Source organism: Branchiostoma floridae, chromosome 8, assembly GCF_000003815.2.
Source record: "Branchiostoma floridae strain S238N-H82 chromosome 8, Bfl_VNyyK, whole genome shotgun sequence".
Lineage (NCBI taxonomy): Eukaryota > Metazoa > Chordata > Leptocardii > Amphioxiformes > Branchiostomatidae > Branchiostoma > Branchiostoma floridae.
The window spans coordinates 7,422,890-7,450,827 of NC_049986.1; the positions used below are offsets into that span (position 1 = coordinate 7,422,890).

The window sequence follows — 27,938 nt, forward strand, 5'->3', positions numbered from 1 at the left end:
GACCTATTTTTAGGTCGCGCGATTTTTTAAATGATAACGAGCGAAACTACTAAAATATTTAATACGGACACATACATCATTCTCTACGTGAAAGGCCAAGTGCCGAGCTACCTTTGTCCCCTGTGACAAAATGTTGTTCCTTACGGAGACTTATGGGTTTAAAGAAAGCAATGATTAACGATGTTAGCTCTCAGGTTGTCCTACTATTCGGACAGTTGACGTAACGTTAACGTTAGTATATATACAAGCAAAGAATTTGAATATACACTGGCAAGGGGGTCACTTTTCTTGCCATTCTTCTTGCATGAGCAAAGGTTGATTCGGTTGAAGGGCGCTCTCAAAAAAACCCTGCACCTAGACAAACATGTCCACCCCTACCAAAGGGACTAAAGCACGCAAACACTTACCGCTACACAATACGCGGAAATCCTCTAAAGAAAACTAGTACTGAGGATCCGGGCGTATACCCACGCTATCTGCTTTTCGTGATCAAGCTAGTATATCTAAAATTACTTAATCATCTTGCGGTTATACCTGCAGTATATCATAGAGTTAGGTTATATCACAGGTACCGTAAGTGATATGTTGTTGCCGTGTGTAGAACAAAAAAAAACCTCTTGAGAGCACCGACATTCAAGCCGATTCTAAAGGTACCTGTTCTTCACGAGTGGTGCACATGAATAGGGCCTCACCGACATAGTATAGTACAAATGAGACCTTAGATTCCCCTTAACTATGCCCTAAAGCAAGCCCTTGCTTTAAGACCGAAGAACTTCAAGAAGATCACACAGCTATCGGCAACACAGCGGGGGAAAGTTTAATTATGTTCCACCGCTTTGCTGTAAATTTGGATAACAGGTTCAAATGTCTTCCGACTTAAGAAATGTTTGTTTTCGTTTCTGTCAGGAAACAAGTGTATTTAAGGTTCATCTTTTTCTCAGAGTGCATACAAAACACTCGGTTCATATTGACTTTGTAAGCAAAACACGGTATAAACAGTTCATAAAAAGTGACAGTTTTGTTGTTAATTATCTGGCTACCTCTCTCCAAGGGACCTTGCGTAATCAAATTTCGAAGAACTGGTCTGTTTATAAACATCGTTTTCAAGGTGACGGGTGAAATCACAATGGCTCAAGGTTTGGGTTTCAGAAACCAAGACGGCAAGTTCTTTCCTCACTACGGGTGACCAAGGATTTTAACCTCCTTGGGGTGACAAATATCTTACGACATGATTCGTCAACTCGACAGCACTTGCGTACAAGACGATGACACCCGGCAAAAAAATCACGTATGATGACAATATGTTTTTCTCTAAAAGAATTTCAGGCAAAATCATAGCTAGCGACGAAAGACTTAACGCCACACACAGACATCCTAACTTAGGTGACTTATTGTCACTCCATCCAAATTTTCTCACCTTTCTTGATGTTTTGCGGCGTCGCAGTCCCCAACTGTAGCGGACAGTCCAACCACTCTTTACCTGTGATCAAACCTCACCTGGTTACCGTTGTGTCTATTGACGTATTACACTGTCACAGGTCCCTATCGCTAACGGTATATCACGTTACTACAGTGTGTAAGAGAGAACTCCCACCTGACAAAAGATTGGACGTCTCCTCTTGCTGTGTCGCTACGGGCGCTCCGTAAACCGGGACAGTTTGAACAGGTTGTGACACAACTCTAATGGACAGACAATGGATACTCATGTGAGGGCCCGCGGGAATACCATCCTGTTGTGTACGCTAGCAACGGGAACTAAGGGCTTTGTTGTCCCGGGCACGGTTCATTTGGTAGGGGTGGCGACCCTCTCCCTTTTCGGTTCGGCTACCCCCAGCGAGTGCGTTCACTGAGTGGAATTTTTCGGGTTAAAGTAGACAAACAAAATCCAAGGCTACGTTGGAAGGACCGTGCTATCGGGCACACAGAAGCAGTAACGTTGCTAGGTGATAATGCACGTCTTATGATATGCAATAAATTTTGTGAACACTACTGGGTTACAGTTTTACAATTGACAAAATAAATGGTTAATTTTGCAGAACTATCTCTGCAATGTTATCCGCATTTACAATTAGCTAATTTTGTGTACAAATGTATTGTTGATATCCCATGGGTTTTGGTGGAGGGTATGATATCCTCAATGATGTAATCAAAGTGATTGATTAAAGCAAATCAAAAAGTCAGACTCAGAACACGTACTGACAGGTCACCTTGTACTTCTTATATGTTCCGCCAGAGAGGCGTTCAGGTAACATCAGAGCAGGTGCCAAACTCATTCTTCTGGGTGTGCCAATTACGTAACATTTGACGATGCTGGAGAGAACAATGCCCTTTTTAAACCAAACATATTGGTCAGCAAAGATATTCAATACCTCTGTAACTCAAATGGTCACTCAAAGAACGTCATTCGGTGCCAGCTGGCACAGGCATGTACACTTGAATAGGGTATTTATGGCAAAGGTAGACTCTTTCTTCACATCAGTGCGTCTGACATCTGTTCCCATTGTTTCGGTCTCAGTCATACATCGCTGCCAACGTTTGTCTTGGGGCAATCACAGCGTAAAAGTGGTAATGCAGTCATATGAATGCAAGAAAACAACCTTATGTTAAGGATATCAAAGAGAATTGTTTTATGTTGCAATTTTATACTTTATATTCGTACACAAAATAAAGCGCGTAATACCAACAAGCTTTCAATCAGTCCTCTGATCCTTATCAAGTTGATATCATATCATATCATATCATATCATATCATATCATATCATATCATATCATATCATATCATATCATATCATATCATATCATATCATATTGGTTTGTTTGAACTTTATTTGCCTTGTCCCCACTGATGAGTCATGTACTATGATGTAGTAAAACACATAAACATACGTACTGGAGAAATTACTACACATGTAGTAAGTAAAAACAATTAAAAATCACAAATTTGTCGATAAACTAAACCTATCGAACATAAATACAACAAATTGGTAACAAAACAAAGAAACTGTCGATCAATCAATTTAATCATTGGAATCTTTATTTGTTTGCTTATGCAAGACACTCGCTTCTGTGATTTTCTTCGCAGTATTTCCTCCATAAGTAAAAACCAAAACCATCTTTCCTTTTTGTTGTTTGTCTTGTATTGTCGACATTAGACTTATGACAATGACAATGAGAATGCTTTATTTGTAAAACATCGATATCGCAGCCTATAGGATTGTGCGATAAGTTACAAGGGGTAGTGCTCACTTAAAACATCTATAAACAAAGAATAAAATGCGTTCAAATCACTTTGAAAACGCAAGAAAACACTCTAGGTAATTTAATTGGATTATTGCGGTCTCAAATCCAATATGGGTTCGAATTGATCATGAGTTCTTTGAATTTGAGAAATCGCCTTTTACCCTCATTTGCGGGTGTTTTGCCATAGTATTTTGCAAAGGTGTCCTATCATAACGTCCTTGTCTAGATCTAGCCACATTTTTCGCTTCGCAAATGTCTGATACAAGAGAAATTATGAAAGAAAACAATTAATCAACAATATTATTACTACATCTATGAAGGTAAGACACCCAACAAGACAACGCTTCAAAATACAAAAGTTGTTCAAACAACTCAATAACAAGTTTTTAAATGGACGTTTCAGTCACTGTCTATAAAGACATCACATGCTGTTGCCTGAAATGTCTGACCGTTTGCAAAGCTATCTGATTGGGTAAGTTTCGTATTGAATAAAGTTTTACCTAGCTTCATAGCCACACATGTAACAAATATTGTATTAAGAAATAAGCGATCATTTGAAATTACAAATGTTTTATCATTGAACAGGTGACACAACAGATTCCAAAACGTTTCGTCACCATTTTTATTTAATTCTTCGGCATTGTTATCTTCCTCATCACAGTTCACGGACGGACGATCGTTGACACCTTGTTATTGTTAACAGTTACATAAACGTGATTCACACCACGTATTCCCAGGTGAGCAAGAAATAACGACACATGAGTCATGATTGTCCTCAGGTATTTCCGGTATTTCAAACAGTGGGGACAATCCATTTATCTATGCGAAAGTTTTGATAACTGGAGAAGAATCAATCATACAAATGCCAAAGAATAACATATTCTTTCTGTTTGTTTTAAACCTGATTTGATGTGGAAATAGTCCTGATTACAATGGTGAACGGTCCCTACACGTGTATGTGTAGTTTAAAATTCGATCCCTCTTGTACAACTAGTGGTCCGTCCCCGTGTGGTAACCTTTAACCGCCGCCCATCCCAGCTGTTTCGTCAGTTGTTGATACACGCCAACGTCTCCGGGTTTCGTTATTTTTTTACTCGGCCAAATCGGGAGCATGTCGCCGCTGTGTGGCCTCCAAAACACCGGCAAGTAGCTGCTACATCGTTCGAGAGAAGTTCTAGGGGAAGGAAAAATGTCGTGGCGCGTGGCGAGGTTTGCGGTGGTCTTGGCGGCATGTTTCTGGGCAAGGTGAGAGACAACTATGGAAGTGTGAAGTGTACACATGTCCCTGCGTTTTTGATTTCCTGTTGTACTGTGAAGTACGCGTGCCATGCACTAGCTACACCGCCCTGGTTTATCTAGGGAGTGTCTACTGTTGTTGTTTGGCGGAGTTTCAAGTTGCAAGCATGCCTACTACTAGTACTAGATAGATATTAACACATCGGTGCGATCGTTTCTCTTTCTCGGGCGCATCGCGAACGTCGCCCGCCGATAAAAAAATGTTTTGTAGCCCCATTTTTTCGGGCTTGTCCTAGTCTCCAAGCAGACCCTACGGTGCCTTAGAAATAGTATCAAAGCTGGCCAGGGACTTGGTATACCGGCACCGGTGCCCGTTTGACTCCCTTAGCCGGCTATCTCCCTTTGGCCGGCTATAACGTTACTCCTTTGCCAGCTTTGATACTATTTCTAAGGCACCGTAGGGTCTGCTTGGAGACTAGGCTTGTCCAACATTCCTCAAGCTTATCACCAATCCTAATTGCAGCCTACACGGAAGGAAATGCTTCAACCCATTTTTGGGTGTGGATGTGTGGAGTTTTGGTAGTAGAGTTTTGGCAGAAATCGTAGCCACAGCTGTTATGGGTGGAGGTGGGGAGGGGGGCGATACATGATGGGAACATCAGGAGTTCCCCCTACTGTTAACTGCATCATAGCGAGTAATGAATTTGTCACGCTTTTCGGTTCGGGGATCAACTTCAGGTCATTTTGCCATAAGAGAAACCTTGATGCCATTATAGAAACAAAACCCTCACTGTCTGGGGTCAACTATCCACTGTCTGGTCTAGCTTGACAGTACTGTATATTTTGTTAATTTTATGAGCTAAAACGTGTAAAGTAGAGGCAAGAGACTGGCAGTATTTCCTGAAATTGAGATACAGTATTATGTTGTCACAATTTTCTGTGTTTCAAGGAAGGAAGCCGGAAATATTATGGTGTATATATATATATATATGAGCTTGTACAAAAGATATGCTGTACTAACATTTGAATAATGTTCTGGGGGAATTAGGAGGCCTCCTATAACATTACAGGCACTTAGTATTTCCTCATTGAGTCTTTGGAATCTAGTTTTTTTACAGCTTTTTACTTAGCTTTTAAATTACAAAGCTGGCATGTTTACCATTTAGCAAACAGAGAATGGGATAAACTTGTTTTTGGAATTAGTTTTTTTTTGTATTAAGTTAAGGGAGGGGTTGTACACATGTGTCTTTATAAGTTCTGGAGACTATATTAACCATGGATTTTTGTTTTCATCTCCTACAGTACTTGTTTACTGTTCCAGCAAAGTCCAACTCTCTACTCTCCTTTACCCTCTCATTTCAACTTTGTCCATATAATTGTAATCAAATTTAAGCTATTTACTGATTGGACCAAAATTGTTTATTTTCCTGGTATTTCTGCTGGGACTTTCAGTGTCCCCAGGAGGGCCAACCTTCCACAAGTGGTGGTATTTACACAATATCACATTCCTTTTCCCCAAGTGCCCATCATCTGTCCAAATGTCTGTTGTTTCTTCAGCAGACCACACTGCCAGACCACAGCTGACTTTTGCATGTTGTCGGGGACTGTACATTTAGAAGGGGGGGTTCCATGTAGTGATACTAATAGAGCACTTATCTAGTAGATTCTAGCCTGAGTACTATCCCAACATCCTTTGCGTGTAGTTAGGGGCAAGGTGATACCGACCTGTCAGTCCGTCGGTTGTCGTCGACACAGTACGGACGCACCCATGGCCGCTCCGATTCTACGCCCAGAGGCAACCTTGGTCGGGCGCAGCGTTGTCAACTTGTTTTCGGCAGACCCGGGACGCCAACGTGGCTACGCTGGCTTGCTTGATGCTGACGTTTCCTTTCAACTGGAACCCCAACAGATCCTAGGCAGGATCGGAGCCCTCACAGGAGAACCGCCGGAGGCCCCGGTCCGGATGGCGGGACGGAACCAGAGCAGCTGGCAGTCCGTTACCCGCCTCGCCCGCTTCGCCATCCTGGCGGCGAAGGGTTTCCCAGACGGCCAGGAGGTGAGCGCCACGAAAGGGGGCCAAGTGCGGTGCACAGGCCCCTGTGCAGGTCATGTCAGACAACCCGGCCGCGGCGTCCAACACCCAGGTCAAGCGACCACCAGCAGCGGGCGGCTCGTGCGAAACCTGCCGGGACCATTGCCCGGCAAGCCCCGACGAAAGAGAGGCGGCCTTTTGCGAGCTCGGACTTGGACAGCTCCGACAGGGGTGATTTGATTGATTAGGTCGCCTGGTCCAGGCAGGTTTTACTTTGTCATAGGCATGTTTTGGACGCTGTGCTGATACGTTGTAAGACCTGGTCCGGGAAGTACCCGCAGGCATATGTGACCATGTGCTGATGTGATGTAAGAAAACGTTACCTGGTCCGGGAAGTACCCGCAGGTATATGTGACCATGTGCTGATGTGATGTGAGACAAACGTTACCTGGTCCGGGAAGTACCCGCAGGTGTATTTGGTCATATTCTGATGTGATGTGAGACAAACGTTACCTGGTCCGGGAAGTACCCGCAGGTGTATTTGGTCATATTCTGATGTGATGTGAGACAAACGTTACCTGGTCCGGGAAGTACCCGCAGGTGTATTTGGTCATATTCTGATGTGATGTGAGACAAACGTTACCTGGTCCGGGAAGTACCCGCAGGCATATGTGACCATGTGCTGATGTGATGTGAGACAAACGTTACCTGGTCCGGGAAGTACCCGCAGGTGTATTTGGTCATATTCTGATGTGATGTGAGACAAACGTTACCTGGTCCGGGAAGTACCCGCAGGTGTATTTGGTCATATTCTGATGTGATGTGAGACAAACGTTACCTGGTCCGGGAAGTACCCGCAGGCATATTTGGCCATGTGCTGATGTGATGTAAGATAAACGTTACCTGGTCCGGGAAGTACCCGCAGATGTATCTGGTCATGTGCTGAGATGATGTGAGACAAACGTTACCTGGTCCGGGAAGTACCCGCAGGTGCATTTGGTCATGTGCTGAGATGACGTGACAAAACGCTACCTGGTCCGGGAAGTACCCGCAGGCATATTTGGTCATATTCTGAGGTGATGTGAGACAAACGTTACCTGGTCCGGGAAGTACCCGCAGGTGTATTTGGTCATATTCTGATGTGATGTGAGACAAACGTTACCTGGTCCGGGAAGTACCCGCAGGCATGTTTGGTCGTATGCTGAGGTGATGTGAGACAAACGTTACCTGGTCCGGGAAGTACCCGCAGGTATGGTTGGTAAACGCATTGATATGCTGTACAATTTTTTACGTCGCCTGGACCGGGCAGTTTTTCCCGCAGGGTGTAATTGAAGTGCGAATTTTGCCGAACCGAACCGGGTATTTTTTTCCCGCATGTGTGTCGATGTAAGGCCCAGGAAGCCGGATACGGGCGGTCCAACCCAAAGAACTCATGTATTTTTAGCACGAGAGTATTTTCATTTCACAGTGATACTAGTTCGAGGGTGACCGGAGGCTCAGTGATGTAATCGGTAACAAAAAAAAAAAAAAAGACCTTTTTTACAGGTTTTCTCGATTCAGACACCCCGACTCTGGCCGTTTCGGGCCGGGATAAAACGGCACATTCCAAATGTGCCCCCTCTGTTTCCCCCCTCTGCCTCTTGCTGGTTTTCGTATCATTCTGAGTACGGAATCGGTAGAGACAGATTTCCCTCCAAATTCAATATGCGTTTGCTTTCGACGTAAACTACTTTTCCAGATGCCCTAGACCAAGGAGGTGCCTAGACAAAGGATCCCGTCTTTTGGCTACAGCCAGTCTTATCAGTTACACGCATCTTTGGTTCGGAATGTGGCACACTCTTTGAGAAGGCCGGTGTGACGAATAGGCCCGTCATGTTGACGGCACATGGCTAATTGGCCCCAGGCAGAGTTCGGCATGTTTTTGACAATTTCCCCCTCTATGTTGATTCTACGTTGTGCCTGGACGATTCGGTGCAGGTCGAATTCGATCTGAGAAAGCTACGAGAGGTGTGCCTCGATCCCAACATTCATGTATCCCTTGAAGATGGTTTGCGTCCTGAGCAAGGCGGGGCGGGCGAAAACACAGAAAACTCGTTAGCTGGACCACCGCTCACGAGATGTATATGGGAACACGACGCTGAAGGGCATCGGCAGAGAGGTCTGGAAGATGGTCCAGACCAAGGAAGAGGGTCGCCTGGCGAGGGAGAAAGAGAGAGCAACGGCACCCCTGAGGGCACAGTAGGGTGCTGTCAGGCAAGCCCCGGATCACCCACCTGGGTCCCCCACCATACCCGCCCATGCCACCCTCTGCCCCGTGGGGCGGCAGGCTGAACCAAGGCAGCTGTTTCCCGCCAAACCGCAGATACGCCCCATGCGGCAGCCGGAAGGACCGTCGATGTCTCAATTGCAACAGGAGTCCAGCCTCCTAAGGGCCAGAAAGTGTAACCCGATAAAGTAGCGTCACAGAGTAAAGTGTTTTTTCCTATACGTATATATACGCTGAAGATCAACGGAAAACCCGGCAAGAGGCGAGGGGGGAGAGTAGCACAGTGACTTTGACTTTGATTTTATTCATTGCCAGCTATTCTTCCAGTGGTAAAGGGTGGTGAAGGGAAGAAATGGGATCGAAGAGTAAGATGTGAGTATTGGAGTAAGATGTGAGTATTGGAGAAGGTTAGGGTCTGAGAAGTCCGGTAACAGGGGAAATGAGAGGACGGCGTGAGGGGAAGCAAGAGGGCCCCGGCATTATCCCCACACCTTAACCCTGACGGAGAGCGAAGGAAGGAGGGATTTGGTACTATCCCAACATCCTTTGCGTGTAGTTAGGGGCAAGGTGATACCGACCTGTCAGTCCGTCGGTTGTCGTGAGGCTGAGGGGAGATAGACAGACCATGAAGCCCTCAGAAGAAGGAGAGTAAATGGGACACAGGAAGTGAGTTTAAAAAAAAAAAAAAAAAAAAAAATCTTAAAGACGCTCTCTGTCACGGGCCCTGGCCTTTTGGCCCCGGCATTATCCCCACACCTTAACCCTGACGGAGAGCGAAGGAAGGAGGGATTTGGTACTATCCTCCGTACCGTGGTTATCAAGTGAAAGTATTGAGGCAGCTTTCACTACAGAGGATAGTACTCAGGCTAAATAGATTCACTAAGTCCATCCAGAAAATCTGAACTTCACAACACAAAATTGATGAAAATGTGTTTTCCTGGGCTCAAAATGACAGATTAACGTAGCAAATTAACAATATGAGTTCCCAAACAATTAGTGGGACAGTAAAAATTAAAGCTTGAGACAGTCCTGAGCGAATATTTCACGATTTACAGTATTTTTTCTTGGATTTATCCTGAAAATGGAATTTCATTAGAACCCACCTTGTGTCAAGCCAATATTTTTATACTTTTTTACTAAAATTTAAAAATGTCATACCCTGTTGATGTGCACAGGTTAAGTATGGCTAGTCTGTGTAACACAAACTCCGCTGTCCAGGGCTCTAACTGACCCCTCCCCGCGGAGGTGGGCCGGCGGATGTTTGGCGGGCTGCTATAAGCGAGATTTAATCAGGCTAAAGTATGGCAGGTACTTTCAAAATGCCAATGTTGGTAGTAAAGCCAGCTGCTAAGATGCTAAGTGCCTGTTAAGTTGGTGTGGCACCAAAGATCACATACTGTAAATGCATTTAAGTTCGTGGGGATTTAATTTCGCGGTAGCGGCAAAATGGACTTTTCGCGGTGGTTTTAATTTCACGGTAGCACCATACCCTGTAGTCTCTTACTGTTAAGGAAAAATGTTCGCGGTGGTTTTAAATTCGCGGTGAAGCGGCCGCCGCGAAAACCGCGAATATTAATCCACCGCGAACATTTCTGCATTTACAGTAGTGTATAAGCCACACATTCCTTTTCTCCTAAGAGACAACATTGGCACCTGCTAGGGATTTGAACCCCAAACCTCTTGATTCCACCACTCCCTTCTACCACGTCTGTACAGTCCCAGGTTATAAAGCTGTACCAGATTATGACACGTATGATGGAGTGTTCCCAAACCCACCATGGTCTGCTGGCTTCATTACTCTGTCTACTGACTGCCTGCTGTGCTGGAAATGTCACAGAGAAACCTGTTGGCACAGGATTGTCAACAGGTGCAGGTGGAAAATATCATCTTCTTTGCAGGGTTGTAGCCAGGATTTTATTTAGCGTAATGGCGAGGGCAAAGTGACCAATCTGGGGTGGTGGTGTGGAAGAGGGATCTTGGCCCTTCCGCAGTGAGATTTTAAAAATGTAGAGTAAAAAGTTGGCATTGTATTATGGGTACCCGTGAGGTGACTCAACTCTGTCAACATCACATGTAGTTTGAAGGATTTGAAGGATTTTTGATCAGTTTGGAGTGGTATATCATCATTTTTCATATTTGATTGAAATTGTTCAACTGAACTTACTGAAGTAAATTTTGAAAATTAGCGCAGCAGTCTTCATTTTAGCATGGTGGTCACAAATTATAGCATAGTTTTAGCTAGAACCCTGCTTTACGTACTGTAAATCATAAAATATTCATGGATGCTTCATGTTTATGGTTTCGGGATAGGGTTATCACAGTGATGCAGTGGACTTGGCAAAATGATGCTCTGTCTCTCATACCTTTGTTTTAACTATGAATCTTGTCACAGGGGCTAAGCAGTAACAAAATAAGAAGAAGAACAGTCCTCCAAAACACACATCACCTTTAACTTGAATCTGGCTGTAACAGTGTTACAGTGTGGTCTAACTCTGAACTTGAAAAATGTGAACTTTCACTAGTTTCAGAATGAGAGACTCTACATTGAAGTAAAGACTATTAAACTCTCAGTCTGCAACTTTTCCCAGTCTGTTATGTTATTGTATATATATATAAGAAGTCCAAACAGGGTGGTCTGGTCTGCAATGTAGAGAGGAAGTATTTGTTCTATTTCTGGTCAAGTTTATCCTTTCCTTCCAGCCAAAGGATAAACAGTACTTAGAACCATTAATACGGATCATTTCCGCCCTTTGGGGACCCTCACTTGACTTTGAAGATTTATTGACATGCTTTGCAGAGGGCACCCAATATATTTTGCCAACTACAGTTTTCCCACAGGTAGTTTTTCAGCTAGGGATTAATTAGATATCCACCTACAATTAATTACTCCCGCTGGGCAAAACTCCTGCTGCATGAAAATTCTACCTGGGCTGCAGTGATGAAATATATATGATGTACAATGTGGATTGTAGAATGGACAGATAGAAGACTGTGATCATCCCTTTACACTGGTATAGGAGCAGGTTAATCAAAAGATTTGAAAGTCAAGAAGAATTACTCAGTTAGGCATCAGGTTTTTTGTCTCCTGTCAGCAAGTACCTTAGCAGTAGAGTTGTGTTTAATTATGTAGAATGTGTTTGGGGACAGGCTTTAGAATTGTTTATTTTACTAACCAATTCCTTAATGCATGGGCTGGCTACGGTCATTATCACTCTATCACTCTAGGTTTGGTCATTTTTTATCAATGGTGTACATTATATTGAAAGCATTATTAGATAGTGATATGCGATGTGTCATGACCTCACACAATGAAATTCCTTATATACTGGTGCTACAATATTTTTTACTGTATTTGATCATTTTTCTGTAGTCTTTAGATTGATACATATAAATTGGTGCAACTTGTGTTGACATACTGTAAATCATGAAATGTTCACAGTGGTTTCAAAGTGACCTCTCCACTACAAAATCATACTTTTCAATTGTATTACAGCACTATTGTACCAGAGTCAGTGTTTCTACTGCATGCAGAAAACCTACTTTATTCTATCACAAAATGTAATGCCTACAAAAATGAACGACTTTACAGTATGTTGTGGCTCACAGTGTCAGATATACTTGTCATAATTTTGGCACGCTGTGACTGCAATGCTGTATGCACATTTCTCAGATACCATGTCTGCCCTCTGGTGTAGATGGGTTAAGTGCCGAGATATCAGAAACTGTTATTCCTCAAGCTCTCCTTTCCTGAAACCCAGCCCTTAATGTCTGTAACAGTGAGGTTTTATGCCAACAATGTGTAAGGACCTGTTCCAACATTGTCACAATGCCAACTTTGATGTGGCACTGTTAAAGAAAAACAGAGATGTCTAGCAACAACCTGTCAAAACTTGATACAACGTAAGTGATAGTTACCATGCACCAAAACAGTTACATGGGGAATGTTGGGCTTGTTCCCAGAAGTATTATCTTACCAGTGGTAATGGTGATTGCCATTGACGTGCTAGTTTTACTCTCCATGGCATTGGCTGTAATCTGTAATGTTGCCTGCCATTGACGTGCTAGTTTTACTCTCCAGACCACAAAGCTCCACTATACAACCTCTTACTGTCATTTTGGCTTTATTTTTGTGATAAGTGAAGTAATTATCTGACAACTTCAGGTTCAAGGATAGGGCATGTCTTATAAATGATCAAATGAGGCAGCTGCGAAAGATAAACAAATATTTCAGCTGCCACTAGTTGAATGAAGGCCAAATTATTCTAGAGTCCAACTGCAAGGTCAAATTCAGACAAGAGATAAGCCATGCTGATAGTCTAGAATATATGAACATATTTGGGTTTTGCCCAAGACTGGAAAAGACAGGGGTATGCAAAGGTCAACTGGCTGCTGTTACTATGATCTGGGGTATCAGAGTAATACTTTCAAAGCCTGCTTCAGAAATCCTTTGAAAGCTTTGCACTATACTGGCCTTTTGTGAAGCTTGGAGATCTGTAGTGGATGGGATCATAGGGATGGGAGGGATTTTGTGAGGGGCAGTTGCTAGGATATTAGTTGGAAAATATTTTTATGCACACAATTCATAAGCAAGCTCTGATTAGTAAAAGAGTTACGTAAAATGTGAAGATGAAAAGAAAATTCACTGATACTTTTACATAGCCCTTAAAATGAGACTTATTCCTTGCATTAGTAACAGTAGATTGTATGGTAAACCAAATTACTTTTGCTGGATACTCTAGACATGTATATTCAAAGGGAAGGCAACAGTAGCCATGTTGTATAAACAATGTGGTTGTAGCATAAACAGGTCTAGTATGAGATCAGAACCCTGATTTGACAACCATACTGTTAATGCAGAAATTTTCGCGTTTTTTTTTTTTTCGTGGAACTTAAAACCTCCGCGACCATTTATCCATTATGGTATGAGACTGCAGTCTATGGCCCTATCGCGAACTTAAAACCACCGCGACACTCCATTTTCCCGCTACCGTGAAAGTAAATCCCCACGAACTTAAATGCATTTACAGTAATGTCTTAAGATAAAAAAAATATATTACTTAGTGGTTATACAAGTCCCTCAAGAGTCATAACTATAATTGCTTTTATGCTTTGTGATACATACAGGCCCCATGAGATGACATACAAAATGAAAATTTCCCCATATCAGTGTAGTATTATCTGTTTATTTTCATTATGGCTGATCTGGACTGGCTATGATTTGCTTATATTTGGAGGCACAAATGCTGCACAATCCCAGGGATAAACAAGTCCACTAGCCCTATTGTCCAGGGCAAAGTGCTGTTCGGGCAAGTGCATGTCCTACCCCACTTGTCCGATCGGGCAAGTAAGATTTTTCCATTGATTTTAGTGCAATTTTGATATACTTGTTACTTTTTACAGTCATGACATCAAGCAATTGTCTACAGAGAATTCCATTGCTGGAAGTGAAAATGCATATACTAGTAACAGTGACATTTCAATTTTGGGCAAGTGAAAAATTGGTTCGGGCAAGTACATTTTTTATGTGCTTGCCCGATAGGACAAGTGGATTTTAGAAAACTTGTTCAACCCTGAATCCAATCATCATGTCTATTGTTTACCCCATGTGTTTCCTTGGGTTGCAGATTTGATATGTTCCAGTGCCAGTCCACAGACAACTGTGTCTCTCACAACTGTACCAACGGTGCCACATGTGTCAGCAACAACTCCACCTCAAACTATACATGCTTATGTCCAGAAGGTAACCATGAATTTGAAGTACACTGTACCAGCATTCATTCTAAACCATATGTTCACTGTTTACAAGAGTTAAGAAAATCCTGCCCAGTTTTACTGAGTTAGACATTCTCTGGTTCCAGACATAAACTTACTACTTAGTTTAACTATAGGTATTCAACAGTTGATGGAAACAGTTAAAATCTGGAAAAACATTTGCATGGTTTATTTTCATAGTGACCTCAAACCACAAAATCATGACATTGCTAGTACACAATATGTTTTTGACTGTTACAGTATTGTTTTGACATAACACTTCCTTTCCACTCCTACTGAAAATTTAATTCCATGCAAAAATAAATGGATTTACAGTTAGTTAATTACAATCCACGGTACACTCTTTTGGTCTTTGACATCATATAGAACACTTGAGAAGGTAAGGAGGTCAGATATAGATGTTGATACTGTATTGTGTTATCATGATAGGTAAACAGAGAAAAGGTACAGACCACAGATGACATAACATAGGTGTTGATGCAACTTCACGTGTGGAGTATATACTAAAATTGTTGTATTGATGACTAGACATTGTTTTGTCCAATGTTTTCATAAACATCTGTCCCATTGTCACTTGATACTTTCGTCAGCAAAAAATATATTTGCAGCCAAATAAACTGTACTTTCTTCCTTGTTTATTCAGGCTTCGCAGGAGACCTATGTCAGATTACAGACTATTGTGCCAGCAGACCATGTTATAACAATGGCAGCTGTGTGAACCAGCCAGGTGGCTACAGCTGCAGCTGTCCCTCAGGCTACCTGGGACAGAACTGCGAAGCAGCCGTCAGCCGTTGTGCTACCGACAACCCCTGTCAGAATGGAGCTGTGTGTCAAGATTTGACACAAGGTCAGTAGTTGGTCATCTAACAGTAGATAGAAATTGTCTCCACCCCAATGGCATTGCCAAAAATGGGTTGAATTTTTCAAGGAACTAATATGCTCTCAAGGTATTAGTGTAATGAACAATAAGAATGAAATTATGCCAAAACGTATTATATGATAGATGATGATTTCATTACTTAGTTACTTGTGAGGACCTTTTTCGTGATGAGTGAAATGGATTGTAATTTTGGTGTTTTCCACTAGGTGGCTACCAGTGCTTTTGTAAGCAAGGCTACTTTGGAGAAAACTGTTCACGAGAGATTGATGAGTGTGCCTCAAACCCCTGTGGAGGCAATGAAACCTGTCACGATGTGGTCAACGGTTACGTCTGTCAGTGTCCAAGTGGTGAGACCCTTTGTTATAATATTTCATATCTTAGTTGTACGGTATTTGACCACATAGATGTCTCAATGTCCTATTTACCTTTACCAAGAAGGTTATGTTCTTGGTAGTGTTTGTATTTGTGTATGTACATTTGTATGTGTCCGTGTGTGTATAGATGACAAGCATAACTTTAGAATGCCTGGATGAATTGTATTGATATTTAGTATGCGGATAGGTCTTGATAATCAGGGCTCGAAATTCATTTTTGGGATTAGGTGCACTGGTGCACCCAGCTTAAAAATTGGGTGCACCAAAAATGTTTTGGGTGCACCACTTAAATTTAAGTAATAACCTAATAACAAAACTTAGTTACAAGCTATCAAATACTTAAACAAGTACCATGACAGACATTTCCATCATCTTTCTAACTCTAATAGATGTCAAGAATATGTTGTATACTAGTATACTTTGATATCTTTACCTACATAAACCTAAGAAAATATTTGGGTGCACCCTGTGCACCCACTGAAAAAAATTGGGTGCACAGCTCCAATTTTGGGTGCACCTGGGTGCACATGCACCCAGTATTTCGAGCCCTGATAATGCATCAAAATGATTCTCTTTTGGGCCCCCTAGTTGCTTGTCACAACACTGTAGTGGAAGTTCCAGTTTTGAAATCTGGTTTTATATTTCATGTCAGGATTTATTACAGAAAGACCACAAGCACTAGTTTGACTCTTTGAGCCCTGTCCCTGCCAAGCCATATTCATTCTACTAAATTTGCATTTATTACAGCAGAAATCAGCAGTGACAGCTGCCAAACCGACCCTTGCACCTGGAACAGGTGTGAGAACGGTGCCACCTGTACCGGTGCAGGTGAGAACTACACCTGTGCGTGTGCGGAGGGGTTCCATGGAGCCCACTGTGAGATGAACATTGACGACTGCACCAATGCCACATGTCAGCAGTACGAAGTGTGCACGGACCTTGTGGCAAACTACAGGTAAGTTTGCAATGTTTACACAGCTTATAACATGTTCTTTATTCAAGTTTTGTGAAAGCGAAAACCTGTCTTGTATTGTGCGCGCATGCTTTTTGATTCGGCGGCAAACGAGCAAGGTAAGCTCCCCAACTTATTTCTGGCCCGTTGGCTGTGATTCACAAAGTAAAGATAGGCAATAAGCGTTGTTAACACGAAAATCGTAATGTTAAAACGATCGTCGAAAACAGCGATGTTTTTGTAGCAAAATATATGGACCATAGTCTTGAGTGTCGACAATTCACAAGTTTTGACAGACAATGCCATCTGGGGAAATGACGCTGCTCAATCTCAAGCTCGACTCCCAAAAGCTACGAATTACCATGAATGTTAGCTAAATAATCTAGAAAAATTGGAAATAAAAGCCCTAAGTTTGGGAAACGTTTCGATACTCTCTACTCTACTCTACTCTACGTTTCTCATGTTCAAATGTACAGGTTCGTGGAATTAAACACATTGAAACCATGGTGTCTGTCCTATCAATCAATTATATCTTGTCGTTTATACCTTCTTTGCATAAGAAGACCACATGTCTAAAAAGACCACTTTTCACTGGTCCCCAGGGCGGTCTTCTTATACAAGTTTCAGTGTAATAACCGCCATGACATTGACTTACACTTTCATCCCAGACTGACGAAAAAACTAACAATATTGAAAATATTCTAAACCCCATTAAGAATGACAAGAGCTTCCTAATGAAATGATTGTACTGTGTTTCACTTTTTCTACTTCTAATCATCTATTCTAAAACTATGATGCTTATGTTAAATGTTTTCTTCAAATTCCTTGGATACAAAGATAGACTACAGTTCAGTAAGGCTTATTTACAATACTACACAACCTATATACAATTTTCATTGTATATATATATATATAACAAGTATGTTACTTTAACCTATGAATTATTTATTATGACAGAATCTGTTGTTCAAGTTATAACTACAGTGTAGCACTTATCCCTACATTTGACCCACAAGTGGCATCTAATGACCGAGTGGTTAGGCTAATGGACTCAAGATGAAGAAGTCACAGGTTTGATTCCTAGTATTCCTGGCCAGTCTTTAATGTTGTGTCTTTGAGAGGGGCACTTAGTACGACTTTCCTCACTCCAGACAGGTGTAAAATTGGTACCTGGCTTTAGTTGGGGAGGTATAAGATGTAAGAGGTAGTAGAAGGAGAGGGTTGGGCTCCGCCTTCCAATACTGTGCCCCAGACACATTAGTGAAGTTATAGAAAGTCTATTGGACCTTTATCTAAACACTTACCTTCACCTTCCTCACTCTGTTCCCAGCTGCTCCTGTCCACCTGGTAAGACTGGTGCTCAATGTGAGTCTGACCTGGACTCCTGCTGGACTCAACCATGTCTGAATGGGGGTGCCTGTTCTCCTGCTTCCTCCACACAATATGGGACAAATTACACATGCAACTGTACAGCTGGATTCATAGGTATTTTTATTGAATTTCTTTTTAGATATTTCATCATATATTATTGTGAATATTGAAATTGCTAGATGTATATTTGTGAAATCTGTCCAGAATGAAAATGATGTATTTTGTGCTCCATTTTCTCCTTGCAGGTCCAAACTGTGAAGGTGATATTAAGGAGTGCCTGTCCTCCCCCTGCCAGAATAATGGGACGTGCCAGGAGCCCATAGGACAGGCAGGCTTCACCTGTCAGTGCCCTGATGGTTACTATGGCGATCTCTGTGAGACCCCGCCCAGTGCAGTGAACTGTAGTATCCAGGACCCATGTGAAAATAATGGGACATGTGTGGACACACCGCAAGGTAGAAACAATAACTTTCAAAAGTGTCTTGTATTACTATTACTACTACCCTGTATGTAAAATATACTGCATAGGCTGTAGGGTCTAGTAGTCTGAATTTGATCCTCTCAATTTATTAATGAGACATACACATGTAGTAACTCTCTGTTTTTACATGAAGAAAGCTTTTCTTTTTCGGAAATCTTATGCCATAGCTCCCACAGTAGTGTTACACTGAAAAATAATCAATGTTTTCATGTGCACTAACTTTAAAGATGTTTGCTAATTTCTCATAACTACTACCGTATATTCTCGAATAAAGTACGCACCCCAATTAAAGTACGCACCCCTGATTTTGGACAAGTCTTAGACAGATCTTTGGGACTGAAAGGTAAAATGGAAAAACTCAAATAAAGTACGCACCCCTTCTCCACCAGTTTTGAACAGACCTTTAACTAAATAAATTCGAATTTATGATGTTTTCCCCAGGTCATTTTGCATAAAATAACCTGGGTTTACACTGTCATTGTCTCTATAAACTTGTGAATTGCCTGCTGCAAATTATAAAAATCACTGAGAACTGGTAGAAGAAATCAGGCAAAACCAGTTGTACAAGTCAAAGTCACTAACTCAAAAGGATTGTATGCAAATGACACTGTTAATATGTAAATCATGTTAAGACAATTTCTTTGTTTCATGTTTAGACAACTTCAAGACAACAACAATGTGTATGTTTTGAAACATTACTAGAAGTGTAGCTCCACCTTGCTTTATTTTAGGCTTTTCTTACCATTTATCTGTGCAGTAACCTCAAATAAAATACGCACCCCAACTTTGGCAACAAATTGTAGCACCTTTTCAATTTTGAAAAGTTAAAAAAGTGCGTACTTTATTCGAGAATATACGGTAACTATTTGTTTGTATAGGTACCAACTGCACTTGTACTTCAGGATGGGAGGGGGGCACATGTCAGGAGGATGTGAACGAGTGCTCAACCTCACCCTGTCTAAATAACGGCGTGTGCGAAAACCTGCCCGGTACATACCGCTGCCTCTGTCCACCGGAATGGACCGGCCTGAACTGCGAAGAGGACGTCCAGGAGTGTGCCTCGAGCCCCTGCTTGAATAATGGGACGTGCCACGAGGGGGTAGGAACGACTTACAACTGCAGTTGTAGTGAAGGGTTTTCAGGAAGAAACTGTGAGATTGACAGTAGTAATACTACAGAGTGTGGCTCTTCACCATGTGTGAATAATGGAACATGTGTGGAAAATGGAGCAGAAATGTACACATGTAACTGTACAGACGGCTTTACAGGGCAAAACTGTGAAATTCCACAGAATGTGTCTACTGTGTGCACACCAAATCCATGTATGAACAATGGTACGTGTCTCGAAAATGGCACTGAAATGTACACATGTAACTGTACAGAAGGGTTCACAGGAGAGAACTGTGAAACTTTGCAGAATATCTCTTCAGTGTGCACCCCAAATCCTTGTATGAACAATGGTACATGTCTAGAAAATAGATCAGAAATGTACACATGTAACTGTACAGAAGGGTTTACAGGGCAAAACTGTGAAACTCCACAGAATGTGTCTACTGTGTGCACACCAAATCCTTGTATGAACAATGGTACGTGTCTAGAAAATGGCACTGAAATGTACACATGTAACTGTAATGAAGGATTCATAGGGCAAAACTGTGAAATTCCACAGAATGTGTCTACTGTGTGCACACCAAATCCATGTATGAACAATGGTACGTGTCTCGAAAATGGTACTGAAATATACACATGTAACTGTACAGAAGGGTTCACAGGAGAGAACTGTGAAACTTTGCAGAATATCTCTTCAGTGTGCACCCCAAATCCTTGTATGAACAATGGTACATGTCTAGAAAATGGATCAGAAATGTACACATGTAACTGTACGGAAGGGTTTACAGGGCAAAACTGTGAAACTCCACAGAATGTGTCTACTGTGTGCACACCAAATCCTTGTGACAACAATGGAACTTGTATCGAAAATGGCACAACTTACACCTGCAGTTGCACAGAGGGTTATGAAGGTGTGAACTGTGAAACACCTGTAGCCACCTGCAATGCCAGTCTGTGTCAGAACAACGGCACCTGCAATGGATCAGCTGACAACTTCACCTGCGTGTGTCCAGATGGTTTCACAGGTGCATACTGTGAGACAAGTGTTGACAGATGTGGTCCCAACACCTGTAACAACAATGGCACCTGTATGGATGATGGAGTGAATGTCACCTGCCTGTGTGCACCTGAATATACAGGTATGTTCAGCTCAAAATATTCCTTTGATTTGTATTTTTGTTGAAACATAATGTAGCTCCTGATAGTTGATTGCATTAGTATATTTTTACACTAATTTACCAGAATTTTAGTTGTAGTAGTAGTAGTAGTAGTAATGGTTTATTATTCTTTCTTTCTTTGTACAAAAAACACAGCAAAATTTGTGCACTGAATTGGACTGGTATACAACTGTTTTTATATCTCTTACATCATTATAATTTTTTTACTATTATCAACTTCTAGCTATACCTATTACAACATATACACATGTCTGAAATTATTAATATAAAGATTTGTTCTTTTAACGTATCAATCACAAGTACACATTACAATTGAAAATTACTGCCTTAACTGTTAAGTTAACATCTAAATTAACATCTTGTTATCTGTTCCCTCAGGCTCTTTCTGTGAAACGGAGGTAGAATTATGTGCTACAAGTCCTTGCAATGAAACCACCAGCCTCAACTGTACCAACATATTCCCACTGGACTACAACTGCACCTGCATCGATGGCTACACTGGCAAAAACTGCAGCGAGGAGGTCAACGAGTGCGAAAGTCAACCGTGTTTGAATAACGCGACATGCCAGGACATGGTTGGAGGCTTCACGTGCATCTGTCCAGAAGGTTTCTATGGTACTTACTGCGAAAATGTCACGAGTATGTGTGAGTTAAACCCGTGTAACGAGAACACAACTCTAAACTGTACCGACATACCAGGAGGTTACAACTGCTCCTGCCTGCCTGGCTATACTGGTAAAAACTGTACCACCAACATTGACGACTGCATCAGTCGGCCTTGCCAGAATGGAGGGTTATGTATGGATGGAGTGGATTCCTACAGTTGCCAGTGTGTTGATGGTTACTTAGGGGAAACATGTGAGATACCAGATCTATGCTTCATGCAACCATGTGAACACGGTGCAAACTGTACACTAGGTCAAGACTACCAAAACTACACCTGCTCCTGTACTGAGGAGTATTATGGAAGAAACTGTAGTTTGTACGACTACTGCCACAATGTGACGTGCCAGAATAATGCGACATGTAGTATCAACGGTACAGGTTTCGTCTGTGAGTGTTTGCCAGGTTATGTGGGAGAGCTGTGTGATGTCTACGACTACTGTTTGGCAAAGCCGTGCGTACATGGAACGTGCCAACTCCTACCTGATAGTTACACCTGTAGCTGTGATCCGGGCTATGAGGGGACGAACTGTGAAAACGATATTGATGACTGCGCATCCGACCCTTGCCAAAATGGAGCAACATGTATTGAGAGCGGTATCGATACAAGCGGGCAGTTCTACCTCGGGTACAACTGTACTTGCGTGGCCGGGTTTGTCGGCAATAATTGTGAAAATGAGACAGACGAGTGTACTAGCAATCCTTGTCTCAATGGCGGCAGTTGTACCAATCTTGTTAACGGCTACAACTGTACGTGCTTGCCGGGTTTTGAAGGCGACACCTGTGAATTGGACAGAAGAGGCTGCGATTCCAGTCCATGCTTCAACGGCGCCACTTGCGAAGAACTTGATGCGGAGCTCGGTACATACAACTGTCTCTGTCCTTTCGGTTTTAACGGGACTTTGTGCGAAAACAATATCGACGACTGCACACCCAACCCTTGCTTGAATGGTGGCATCTGTGAAGACCTCGTTAACGACTTCAACTGCACGTGCCCCGAAGGATTCAGCGGGCGTGGTTGTCAGGACACCATCAACTCGTGCTCGCAGTCCCCATGCCAAAATGGCGGAACGTGCCACTACATCGGAGCATGTACGTGTGAGGATCCTAGGAGCCCTGAAGTGATCGCGTGCGGAGAGCACAACGAGACGTGCCAGAGAATAGCTTGCGAGAACGAGCCACTGAACACGTGTGAAGTAAGAACTACATCGTACGAGTGTCAGTGTGCTCCGGGCTACTCGGGTAGTGACTGTGAAGTAGAGACAAACGAATGTAGCCCCAATCCATGCCAAAACAACGGCACATGTACAGACTTGTTGAATGCCTACTCCTGCAACTGTAATGGGACAGGCTACAGTGGAGACGTGTGTACTGTTGACGTAGATGAGTGTTTGGTCGCGGGAACCTGTGAAAACGGAGCGACCTGTGCAAACTTTCCTGGTGGTTTCAGCTGCCAGTGTCCTGTTGGATATGAAGGTGACGTGTTGCCAATTAAGTATACAGTGTGAAGTGTATGATTGCATTAAATAGGAATTCTATGAATCAAGTTCAAGATACATGTATATGTAATAGAGTATTCTATGTTGGCTGAAATTGTTCCCATTTTATCATATTTGTACTTGATATTAAGTTCTATTTTGGTGTGCACTTGGCTCTGAGTAGTACCGGTATAACTTTTTTCTTCTTTAAAATTTTTATTGCCACTAATGTCAGAAATAAGCGTATATTCTGTCAACATTGTCCTTATTGTCAGTCATGACAGATGGTGTGCTGTGCTAGTATAAAACTTAAAAGCAAGCCATATTGATAATGCATGGCATCAGGAGGTCCTTGATTGCACTATCAGTTATCAAAATTAAAAAGCATCACACTTTGAGTTCAACTGAAGTGTAAGAGAGAGAAAGAGGTTTTGAGCTAAAACATTCCTTTCTTTCTTTTTTCACAGGTAGCATATGTGCAGAAGAGAGCCCAGGTCCAGCTGCAAATGCCACAGATCCTTTTGTGTACATAGGTAAGAAACGTCTGACCTGAGATCCTTTCTGAACATGATTAGTGAATTTCAATACATTTACCTATATTGTATAATATCATATTTGCTTCTTTTGTAGTCAGTAGAGACAAAAAATCTACTCACCTTTCACTACCTTTTGTTTCCAAATCAGCGTTTTGTACATTATGTATAATTACTAGCAGTGGCGGTGGCACCGGGGGGGCAGGGGGGGCGTCTGCCCCCTCGGAAAATATGTTGGAAAATCAAGCTGAAACCTTGTGTAATTTTATAATGATGGAAATTTCATCAAATCAAGCTAGTCTAACAGCAAAATTTACCCCTGAAAATGCAAGAAATGGCGTTTCAGAGAGTCCCGATTTCAAACTTTCGCCAGACCTCCCTTGTGACGGCTGCGTCTTCGGCGCAGGACAATGTTGCGGGAGCGTTGCTCTGAAAAATCTTTTAAACCAATAGAAATTGTACTATCGTACTTAGCTTAGTTTACAAGCAGAATGTGCCACTGAAATGCAGGAAATGACGTTTCAGACGGTCAAGATTTTAAAATTTTCTCCGGACCTCCCTAGCGATGACTTACGCCTCCGGCGCTCACAACGACATGGTAAAAATTTGTGCGTGGTAGCTTAGGTCATCGCCCTCAAACATCTTTTTCTTTGACAAAAATGGCATAAGATTTAGCATAGTCTGCAAGCAAAATTTGTCCCTCAAAATACAGAAAATGTCGTTTCAGAGGGTGCAGAGACCAACCTTGCGACAGCTCGCACCTTCGGCACTCGAAATCGTGAAAATATTTTGGGTGTCTTTCTAACAGAATTGCCATCAAACTTAGCTTAGTCTGGCAGGAAAATTTGCCCGTCAAAACGCAGGAAATGGCGTTTTAGAGGGTCTAGATTTCAAATTTCCCCGGGGGAGCATGCCCCCGGACCCCCCTAGGGTGGTCGCGCCTTCGGCGCTACGTAAGCGTGTGCCGCAAAGTTCTGTCAGTAAAAGTTCGCCCCCCCAGACGAAATTTCGTGCCGCCGCCTCTGACTAGTATTGCAATGATCTCATGATTTGTTTTGACAGCATAATGATGTAGAGTACTTTTTGAATGATAATATCGAATATTTTGAAATATAATTGTTAAACTTCAAGGAAACTTTTTATTTATGATGAATTGTGGCTATGCTTCCTGTGTACCTTCTCCTGTATATTCTGTATGGTGCACTTAGTGGTTGATTTGGTGTCTTTTTCTCCTCTTCTTCCCAGTTATTGCAGAGCAACTCCATTTCCTTTCCCTCTTTCTGATGATAGGTTGGTACCCTGGGCCCGCAACCTCCCTTTTTTATTCTTGTATTTTTCCCTTCATATGCATGCTACTCACACTGTATGTGCATGCCATTCTTGCATGTCTGGAATTCCAATCTGATTGACTTCTCAAGTTGTTCATTTTTTATGCAAAATTTCCTTTTTAAAGCATGTTGAACACAGTGCATGTCATTACCACAGTTAGTAAAACCAAGGAGAGCACAATGGACTACTACCAAAGAGGTTTTATATTATATAATATAGCTCCTTGACTATACAGTATACACTAGAAGCCAGTTAATTGCACACCCCATTTAATAGCGTATTTCGTGCAATCATCCGGGTGGATGAAGTTATCTAGCTGGACCGCACCGGTTTGGGATTTTTGGGTTATTTGCAATTCACAGAAGTTGTACTATTAACTGGCTTCTACTGTAGATGGTACTTGATTACATGGTCTAAGTTACAGGACTTTCGATAAGGTTTTCAAGTACTTGTACTAGCCTGGTATTCATCTATATTTCCTGCCTGTCATGTAACCCTTATCAAACACAGTAATTTCAAGGGGTTCTTTATCTTGGACCAGGTACCTAAATATGGATGGATTTCAGGCTGCACTTGAACTATATATATGTCACAGGGGAGATTGGAATCCAGGAGGATTCGGAATCCTCCTAGGGGAGATTGGAATTCCAATCTCCCCTAGGGGAGATCAGAATTCCAATCTCCCCTAGGAGAATCTGGAATCCTCCTAGGGGAGATTGGAATTCCAATCTCCCCTAGGGGAGATTAGAATCCTTCTGGAGTTCTACTGGGATTCCAATCTCTCCTAGGAGAGATTGGAATTCTACCAGGATAATCTTTGAATCTACCATGAATGGATTCAAAGTTTCAAACAATGCAACAAAGGATTTATAATTATTCTAAGAATAAATCATCATATCTTAAGCTTTATATCTAACACTTATCATTTTTGCTGAAAATCTAAGGTTAAGAATACTTCTCTATAGCGTACAATAGCACATTATCCTATACTATAGCTCATTAAACATCATATTTTCAAACATTTAGTAATAGAGGAGAATCCAGAATTCTACCAGGACAATCTTTGATGTTACCAATAATCAGAATGGATGAAATTGTTTTGGAAAGTAGACTGAATCATTTGAGTCACTAACTCATAATTATATAATGGTATGCAAATGTCACCAATATGTAAATTAGCACATTTGCATATGCCATTATAAGTTAGTGACTCCATACTTTAGAGGTCATATTCCAATCAAAGCCTGCAGTTCAAAATTTGGCAAAATTAACAGCTATTGAGTACATTTCAACAGTCAGACTTCAGTGTAGTTGACATAGAACCATTTCGCAACTTTGGAAGAACAATAACAACTGAAAAGTGATCAAAGTGCCAAAATGCCAAAATATCAATCACAGTTTCAAGATGTTACAGTTTCACACCTATTCAGATCAGTACAATTTCACTTGTCAGACTTTAGTGTAGTTAACGTTGTAGAAGTGACACAAGTCTGGTATCCTTCAGTATAATTGTAAAAGTGACAATAGTGTAACATCCTTGAGTATAGTTCTGGTAGAATTCCAATCTCTCCTTAGCTAGGAGAATTCTTGATTCTCCTAGGGGAGATTGGAATTGCAGTAGAATGACAGAAGAATTCCAATGTCCCCTAGGGAATCTGGAATGCCCCTAGGGGAGACTGGAAATACAGAAGAATTCCAATTTCCCCTAGGGGAGATCAGAATTCCAATCTCCCCTAGGAGGATTCCGAATCCCCCTGGATTCCAATCTCCCCTGTGACATATATAGGTTGTTATACAAGCATGATGCACAGAGGGTTGTGTGTAAAGATTCTGAAAATTGCAATTGTTTTAATGTATCGTGGAATCTTAAAAATAACTTTTGAAATTTGTATAACCTAATCCTGTGTAATATAATATATATTAGGTAGGATACTAGTATTTACTATTTCCCTTTGATCATTAAGATGTATGAAAAACTTAAGATAATCCTTATCTTGCAGGGATTCCTATCATCCTGGTCCTGGTGATTGTCATCGCAGCGATCATCTACGGGACCCGGTATGCCCGTAAGGTCCGGCGCATGAAGGGGAAGTACAACCCAGCCGCTGCGGAGATGGAGATAGGAACTCCTCTGGAGATGCTGGACCAGGATACGGAGGAGAGACTTATATAGTCACACAGGAGGACAGAATCATACAGTAACATGGTCTCCTGTCAAGGAATTATGTTTTGTACTGTTAGGTGATGGGTCAGGGAGGGGTAATGTACTGAATTGACCACTTCAGTTTTACAAGTTTGCAGCTTCTGCTTGTTCATACCAGGATTTGCAAAGTCAGGAGGTTGGTTTGGTGGACTAAGATAGATCCGCTTTGGAGATGAATTCAGACACTCATATCAGGATTCGCAAATCGGGATCACACCCGTGGCCTGAGTGAATCTCGCTTTGCAACTCCTGGTATTAACGGGGTCTTAGTGATACACCAAAAAGCAGTTACTCAATCAACTGGGTATGATTTTGGAAACTGTCAGACGTTTCAAACAACATCCAGTGTTTTTCGTCAGTGACACAGAAGAAATCTTTTTGTTCTTAGCTATAGCAATATCAAGGTGACCGGTATGCAGGGAAATAACTGTAAAGCAATATGCTTTAAAGTGTTTTATTTTATATACTTCAAAACGTGCTCAAACATATTATAACTGTCAAGGCTAGAGAGGAGTAACAGATGTGATGCCAACAAAGACTCCAAAGTGCAATTAAGACATACTTCTAAAAGATGTTATTTATTCAAGGATTATTTTTGAGATGGTGTAGGGAAAGTGCTGTTGCTCTCCTTGTATAGAGCTGGCCATCAGAATTCTGAAAGAAGCTATTTTTGTACATATCCAACATGCCTGTGTGGTGAGAGTTAGGGAATGCTAGCTATTTTATTAACTTTGACAGGTGGAGCATATGGTATGGCAATGGAAGTACCCCCCAGTGTTTAGGGTGTGTACCACATGGGGGAACTACATTATAGAGTCATGTAGGGGTCATGACATAGGG

General features: G+C 41.9%; 1 protein-coding gene across 3 annotated transcripts; it reads left to right on the plus strand.

The window, feature by feature from the left end:
* The first annotated feature begins 4,238 nt into the window (after positions 1 to 4,238).
* LOC118420675 (neurogenic locus notch homolog protein 1-like) lies at positions 4,239 to 27,626 on the plus strand. Of its 3 annotated transcripts, none has more exons than XM_035827568.1 (12): positions 4,239 to 4,485; positions 14,399 to 14,514; positions 15,190 to 15,393; positions 15,633 to 15,773; positions 16,548 to 16,755; positions 18,083 to 18,237; positions 18,369 to 18,578; positions 19,483 to 20,853; positions 21,271 to 23,031; positions 23,501 to 23,566; positions 24,812 to 24,856; positions 26,896 to 27,626. In XM_035827568.1, exons 1-12 carry the CDS (start codon positions 4,430 to 4,432, stop codon positions 27,066 to 27,068), a joined length of 4,506 nt encoding a protein of 1,501 aa, XP_035683461.1. In that variant the 5' UTR covers positions 4,239 to 4,429; the 3' UTR covers positions 27,069 to 27,626. The 3 variants fall into 3 exon arrangements, with proteins under 3 accessions (XP_035683461.1, XP_035683462.1, XP_035683463.1); XM_035827569.1 differs by having other exon boundaries at positions 16,551 to 16,755; XM_035827570.1 differs by lacking the exon at positions 24,812 to 24,856.
* Positions 27,627 to 27,938: the final 312 nt, after the last annotated feature.